The 7,768-nt window shown below is 39.1% G+C and overlaps 1 protein-coding gene across 1 annotated transcript in view; it reads right to left on the bottom strand.

The window, feature by feature from the left end:
* Positions 1 to 693: 693 nt before the first annotated feature.
* Positions 694 to 7,768, bottom strand: part of LOC101589263 (vomeronasal type-2 receptor 116-like) — a 17,008-nt gene continuing 9,933 nt past the window's right edge. Inside the window, exons 5-6 of the mRNA XM_004646903.1 lie at positions 6,256 to 6,379; positions 694 to 1,616 (exon numbers count right to left, since the gene is read on the bottom strand). Coding sequence (XP_004646960.1) covers positions 694 to 1,616; positions 6,256 to 6,379 — 1,047 coding nt within the window. The remainder of the gene's footprint in view (positions 1,617 to 6,255; positions 6,380 to 7,768) is intronic.

The raw sequence follows: 7,768 nt of genomic DNA on the forward strand, positions 1-7,768 counted from the left end.
ATGATGCAAAGATGAACAATGTGAGACTAATAGGCATCAATGAGAAAGAAGGAGTCAACACAAATGACATGTAAACAGTAGGATCACTACAAGTCGGATCTAGTAGTGAGACCCTGAACAACCTGTAGACCCCTCCCTAAAATACCAAAAAAAAAGAAAGAAAGAAAGACAGAAAGAAAGAAAGAAAGAAAGAAAGAAAGAAAGAAAGAAAGAAAGAAATTAAGCAAATAAATATTAACAGGAGAAAATTGAACAAATTATCACAAATTTATATTCCTTAAATTGAATGTAATTATTATCATAAAAATTCATGAATAAAAAAATTCATGAATAAAATTTAGAGCATAATATTTGTCATTACAAATAAGAGTGTAACAAAATGTATTTTTTAAATGTAGTGATCTATATTTAGAAGATAGCACAAAAAATTGAGATTGCCAAAGAAAAACCAAGACATCATGAACACCAGTCAAATTAAAGCACAATAATATTATTTCTTGAAGTTTTAATACGAAGAAGAAAATTCAGAATAAAATTCAAAATGAATAGGTAATGTTATAATTGATATTGTCTATAATACTGCAAAACTAAAATTACATTCTTCACCAGGGTAAATCTTATACCATCATCTTTTTTTTTCCTGATAGAATTAGTGGTGCCCTTTTAGTACCTGACAAAAACATGTGTATAAGTTTAGGAAGGCTTCTTTCTTCCAGAATGTTTTTTGTCTTTGAAGTCATGCCAAGTATTTTTTCCTGGCTGTAACAAAATAATGTAGCACTTGGGGACAAAGATGCAGCCCAGCAGCCCTGCACTGGAGGCCAAGATAGAAAAGACCTCCATGGCCACCATGGCTTTCCCCTTGCTGCTGTGGTACACAGGCAGGAAGGTGACCCACACGCTGCAGAACACCAGCATGCTGAACGTCAGGAACTTGGCTTCATTGAAGGTGTCAGGCAGGTTCCTGGCCAGGAAAGCCACAGTGAAGCTCACCAGGGCCAGGGAGCCCAGGTATCCCAGGACACAGTAGAAGGCAGTGAGGGAGCCCTTGTTGCACACGATGATGATGTGGCCATGCTCAGAATGAGCATCTGTGTCAATGTAGGGTGGATTTGTCCCCATCCAGACTGCACAGAGAGTGAGTTGGATCAGGAAGCAAATAGGGATGATGAAATTAGGTGCCCTTGATATCAGCAACTGCCTCATCCTTTTGCCTGGAACAGTGACCTTGAAGGCCAGCACCACAGTAACAGTTTTGGCCAAGACAGTGGAAACAGCCACAGTGAACACAAGTCCAAATGTGGTCTGCTGCAGGATGCAGGTGGCTGTGTTGGGCCGGCCAATGAAGAGCAACGAGCACAGGAAACAGAAAGAAAGTGAGATGAGAAGGGTGTAACTGAGAGCTCGATTATTTGCCTTGACAATGGGAGTGTCTCTGTGCTTCACAAAGAGTGCAAGAATTGCAGCTGTTAGAATAGTGAAACTAAAGGCTGTGCCAGCCAGAACCTTCCCTAAAGGGTCTTCATAAGTCATAAATATGATAGATTTTTGGATACACTCATTTTTCTGACTGTTGGCATATTGATGATCCGGGCACTTTATGCACTGCTCCACATCTAATGAAAAACGCAAATAGTTATCAGCTCAGCTTCTGTATTTCTCTATCATGTATAGACCCTCACACATATTCATTACATTAATTGAGCTAACTAATCCTTATGCCTGTGATGCCTTTAAAATTTAGACATTTAGAAATAGAATGTTATATAGAAAGTAACTTCCAGTTAATAATGTTCATCTTTACAGTTTATGGAGAACTATTATGTATTTTCTTTATTAACTTAGTTTTCATGTGAAACACTTTCCATATTACAAAACACTCCAAGATATTTCAGTCCAATTTGATTTGCAAGTGATATTTTCATAACACAGTCAGCGAACAACCACCAATTGAGAAAACATGATGTACTAAGTTCTATAGAGATATGAACTCATCTTCCTAGCTCCCCTGCTGTGAGCAGCTTTCTCTTTGATATGACCTTCCACTATTCCTCCTCATACTGGAGCCAGATGGATATGGACTAAATACACTCAAAATTGTAAGCCAATATGAAACTCTAGGATTTCAGTAGAATCATGGCAGCCAGAACAGAAGTGAGATTCTCCCTCTCCAAGGAACCTCAGTCATAGAAGAGGGAATCCAGACACTTTGAGACTTAAAATTGCGAGAGGTATATTTTTTCTTTTGTCAAATTTACATCTCTGGGTTTCACGCATTGGTCTCGGTCATTGGCAAACTCTGAATCTATGAAGTGTTTATTTTCTACAGCATAGGGCAGCCATTTCTCTAGCTGAATGAGAGACCTACCTGACCCTATATGAGGCAAAAACCTGGGGAAGGAAACATAAACACGAGGGTGAACAGCTCCATAGAGAAACAGAAGACTGGGTTACCACTCTCAGCCCTAAGAAAATCTCACACCTTTTTGTAAACTGAAAACAAAGTAAAGAATTTCACTCTAAAAGTAATTCCTGGGGCTGGTAAGATGGCTCAGTGGTCTAAAGCGCCTACTTGGAACAAGCTTAGCAAAGCACAGGGACGGTGGTTCAATCCCCCAGCACCATATGCCAGCCAGCCCTGCCCCCTGGTGGGCTGAGCTGGCCACACACACACACACACACAACCACACACGCACACACACACACAAATAAATAAATTTTAAAAAATAAATAAAAGTAACTCCTTCCATGTGCAGGTTAAAGTTGCAGAAGAAACACAGAGTGTTAAGTGAAAAAATTGATATTGTTCAATCAGAAGCCATTTTGGGAAGGGGTTGTTTGTGACTAAGTCACATAACAATTTCACTTTAAGGTTTCTAGTGTTACCCTTCCACAGGGACTTGTTTTGTTAAAGCCACAAGACACAGACATGGAGAATGCACACTAGACAGCCTTCTTGAGTAGTTCAAACTCAAAAGAGAAAGGACATGGGGTATGTGCTCTATGATAAGAAAACAAATCAGTTTGTGTAGCTTTTAGAGGTGGCTGAAATTGAAAAAATTATAGCATTGAGCTAAGTGGATTGCTTGAACTCCCACCCTGCCAATTACATTCATCACAAATTAGTGATCTGATTATTTTGCTCCTTCCACCAACAGAATCAAGGGCAAGCATGAGCTTGGATGAGTGCCACAGGCTTGGGTCTATGGAGAGAGAGCCCTCTGGAAAGAGCAAGCCTATTGTGATCCAGCCCTGTAGGCTGTAAATATAGGCAAAGAAAAGCATGACTTTCTGTGTTCTGTGACTGAAGATTCTGGAAAGAAACCACTCATTCAAAAACTCAGAGGAATTTTTATTGCGATCATGTTTTACTCTTCATTGTTTTTAGAGATTTTTGAGTTTATTTCCTTTTTAATGCACTTTGATTACTTTTGCATCCTTCCTTTGTTTTGGTCTCTCTTTCTCTTCCTTTTTATGTTTGTCCTTCTCTGGTACTTTAAAGTAATGCTATCAATATCCTCTAACTCCTTAACAATGTTTTTTAACTCACATCTCTCTTTTCCTGCTCATGTTCACTGCTGATTTTTCACATTTTATTTTTTATTCTCTCATTCCCCTTATCATTTTTCCAGTAAAACAATTAAGCTTTATTAGCTTTCAATTAATTCAGTGCTCTTACTTTTGAATTTATTTCCATTGTAAGTGCAAATATAGTTGTTGCATTTAGTGTATACTTCTTATGTGTAAATATTTACTTTGGATTAGTGTTTATAGTAAAATTATAGCACTCTTTTATTCAGGTAAGGGCAGTACAATATTGATCCTTATTTTATTAATATCTACTCTGATTTTGATGTCACTGTTGTTGCTGATTTTTTGCTATATCCAGAGTGGCAGAGTTCTTGATTTCACTTAGATTTTCATGTCATGCCAATATCTACATTGCTTCTATTTTATTTAAAATACTGCAACTCATTTTCAGAGTACTGAATGCTGGAACAATTATACTACACTCTCCCTTCCAAATTAACATATTTTTTACTCTTAAGACAGAGACAAAGCCCTATAGTTATCATTCCGAGAGTGCCTAACTCAAAGCAAACTCTATGTAAGAAAAATCCCCATTCCAGCAACAAAATCTTTCCACTATGATCCATACACAACTCTCAGCATGCAAGCACACACACACACACACACACACACACACACACACTGCACTAAAAATATGAAAAAACAAGACAACAAAATAACTTCAAATGATCCAAAGACCACACAACTCATCTATGGGCCATACAAGAGAGGAGGAAATCAAAGTCACACAACTTAATTATTCAAAAGGATAAAAGAAATAAGGAAACAGATGAATATGATTCTTATAAAGTACTAAAGTGATATATGTAATAGATAATGGACTGAACTTAAAATTGATCAATAAGTTTATAAAAGACACTAATAAAAATCCTACATGAGCTAAAAATAATTTTAAATGAATGATAAGTTTAGCAAAAAGTTAGAGTCCATGAAAATGAAATCCAATGATTCAAAATTCTGAGCACATGGGAGCAGACGTGAGAGTGTGAACAGTTTCAGAACTAGAAAATATTCTTCAAGTCAGTGACCTATTGCTCAGAGATACATTAAAAAGTAAATCAGGAAAAATGGATCCAAGAACAGTTAAATGACCCAAGAAAACTAATCTTTGTAGTGAAATTAGTGAATTTCACTAATCAATGTAGTGAAAAAACTTTTTTACAGAAATAATAGCAGAAAGTGTTCCAAGTATGGAGAAAATTTTAACATTAAACACAAATGAGGCATATAGAACTAAATAGCCAAGTTCAGCAAAGAATCTCACCACAACACATAGAGAAATTCCCAGAAATCCAACAGGAAGAATGACTCTTAAGAGAAATTAGATTTTGAAAGCAACAAATCACTTATCAAGTAAAGCTCATTATGATTACAACAGATTTCTCAACACAAATCTTAAAGGCTAGGAGAGCATGGCATCAAAGGCTTAAAGCCCTATAAAACTTCCAACCTCAACTTATACATCCTGAAAAGCTATTTTAAAAAATTGATCAAGAAATTAGGTCTTTTCCAGAAAAAAAACTCATCTTAAGAAATTCATGTCCACCATCCAACACTCCAGAGACAAGAAAGCCGACATTGTCACAGTGTTTTATGCACCAGTCAGGGTGAGTAGTTCAGCAGAAAGGAAGATAAGAGAGAATCAGCAACTAGGAAATGTGATGCCAGTAGCAAGTTCATGCTTTTCAGTAATAACTCTGTGTGAATAGACTTGATTACATAATCAAGAGATAGAATGAGAAACAAAACCTAATGATATGCTGTATAACAGAAATATGTTTAATCTCAACAGAAGCTCACAGTTTAGAAATCAAAGGATACAAAATACTATTCTGCACACTATGAACTGAAAATGAAGAATATGTAACGATGCCATTTTCACAGAAAGTGAACTTCAATTAAAATTTGTTAGAAGAGTTAAGGAAAGTCGCCATATATTTTTTTTGTTTATTATTTTTACATGGAAAGGGGATTGGGTACAGGAAGATACAGGAGGGAGAGTGCAGAAAGAAGTAGAAAAGATAATGTTGAGATACGTATATGAACCATACACATATGCATATTCTGGCATATGGGTATGTATTGAAAACACATATTAATAAAATATTTTTAAAGTATAGTGCATGGTGCTGGGAATAAAAGGATCTGAAGATCCCTGTATGTAATGATTTCTACAAAGATGATGAGGTGTTAGTAATTAGTCAGACATTGTGTTAAAGTCTATGGGGAGCATAGAACTTACATGCTGAGAATGATTTTGAGGATCTAACGCTCTACTATACCTAGAAAATATGTCGGAGCAACAGGCCATGACTCATACTGGTAACACCAGCTATAGGGGAGGCTGAGGCAGGAGATCAGGATCTTGAGGTGAATGGGAAATTTAGAAAAGCCTCATCTCAAAATAAAAAGTTTGGAGGATGTAAGTCAGTGATTACAGTATTGTAATGAGTTCAAGAGAAAAGAAAATAAATTAAACAGCATAGTTTAATAGGTAGAGAATGTGACTTTCCAACATAGAGAACTACTGAACACAATAGTAAAATTGCTAATTGAAAAAGAAAGAATTTTGTCTTTGCTGTCTTCTTCAGGATAATTTTTCTATTTCCTGGATTAAAATGGATAATACAAAATGGTAACTCTGTCCAAGAGGCAAGCTCTTACCAGTGAAATTGGCGATCTCATTCTCTAGACATGGTTTGCAATCAAAGCAACAGGCAGCTTTTCCTTCCTGGGGAGTTCTTCTAAATCCCGGATTACAACTTTCACTGCATACAGAGTGTGGAGTCTGAGGAATGATGTGTATTAGTAACATTTTGAATTTTATAATATTTTGGAAATAATGCGACAATTTGTATGTATACAAAAATCAAACTGAATGATTGAATGTCATCTAGTGAACAACGGATAGTTTAAGAATACTTATAAAGTTTGATGAAATAAATGTTCCCTTTCTATTAATAAGAAAGTTGACAAGAAAATCATTTAGAGACCATCATAGCCCAGGTCCAGTGAGTGTGTGGAGAGCTTCCTGCTACCCTGCACCGGCGGGACCAGTCCCAGCCCAGGCGCAGCGTGGGCCGGACCCTCTCCCACCCCCTTGGGCAACCCCCCACCACTCCTCACAACTCCCCCACCCTGCCCCCCGAGTAGGATTTTCTGCTGCATTCCGGGAACCCCCAGACCCAGTCCTAGCCCAGGTCCGGTGAATGTGTGGGAGAGCTTCCTGCTACCTGCGCCAGAGGGACCACTCCCAGGCCAGGTGCATCGAGGGCCGGAACCTCTCCCACCTCTTTGGGACACCACCCACCACTCTGCAAACCTCCACCACATCACCCGCTGAGTAGGAATTTCTGCCACGTTCCAGGAACCCCAAGACCCAGTCCTAGCCCAGGTCACCTGAGTGTGGGAGAGCTTCCTGCTACCCTGCGCCAGCGGGACCAGTCCAACTCCAGGCGCAGCGTGGGCCGGAACCTCCCCCAAGCCCTTGGGACGCCCCCTACCACTCCCCAGTATCTCCTCCAGCCTGCCTGCTGAGTAGGAATTTCTGCCGCGTTTCGGCAACCCCCAGACCCAGTCCTAGCCCAGGTCCGGTGAGTGTGTGGGAGAGCTTCCTCTTCCCCCTACTTCACTTTGCCCCCTTGAGGCATAGCTCAGGCCTGGCATACACGCATGGGGTGTAACTCTGCAGCTTCAATCCCCGTAGAGGGTGTCTACGGTGGATAGATTCACCCAGCTAGTCCAGGAGCAGAACATCTTGCCACAGGGGCACAACAGTTTCACCCTGAAGGGCAGCAGTGGGAAGGAGCTGAGCACAGCAGCCAGACCAAACCCAGACGCAGCGGGATAACTCCAAACTTTGTAGAGCTGCACCTGAACTTCAGTACAAGCGAAGGTTATAAGTACAGCAAAGATCTACAACAAAAGTCAGAAGACAGTGCTACACAAAATGACGAGAAAGAACAAAACGCAACCTCAGAACCTAGCCCACCCGTAACAAGAGCAGAAGACACTAACACAGAACAAATTGGAAATCACACAGCTGAAAGCAATGAATCAATGGCTTCTGAAAGAAAGAAACAGCTGCAGAAAGATATAGAGGACCTCAGATTGGAAATAAAAAAAGAAATCCCTGAATTAATAACATCTGCACTAAAGAATCAAATGCAGAAACATA

This window comes from Octodon degus, unplaced genomic scaffold (assembly GCF_000260255.1).
Source record: "Octodon degus isolate 3935 unplaced genomic scaffold, OctDeg1.0 scaffold00282, whole genome shotgun sequence".
In the NCBI taxonomy this organism is placed as follows: domain Eukaryota; kingdom Metazoa; phylum Chordata; class Mammalia; order Rodentia; family Octodontidae; genus Octodon; species Octodon degus.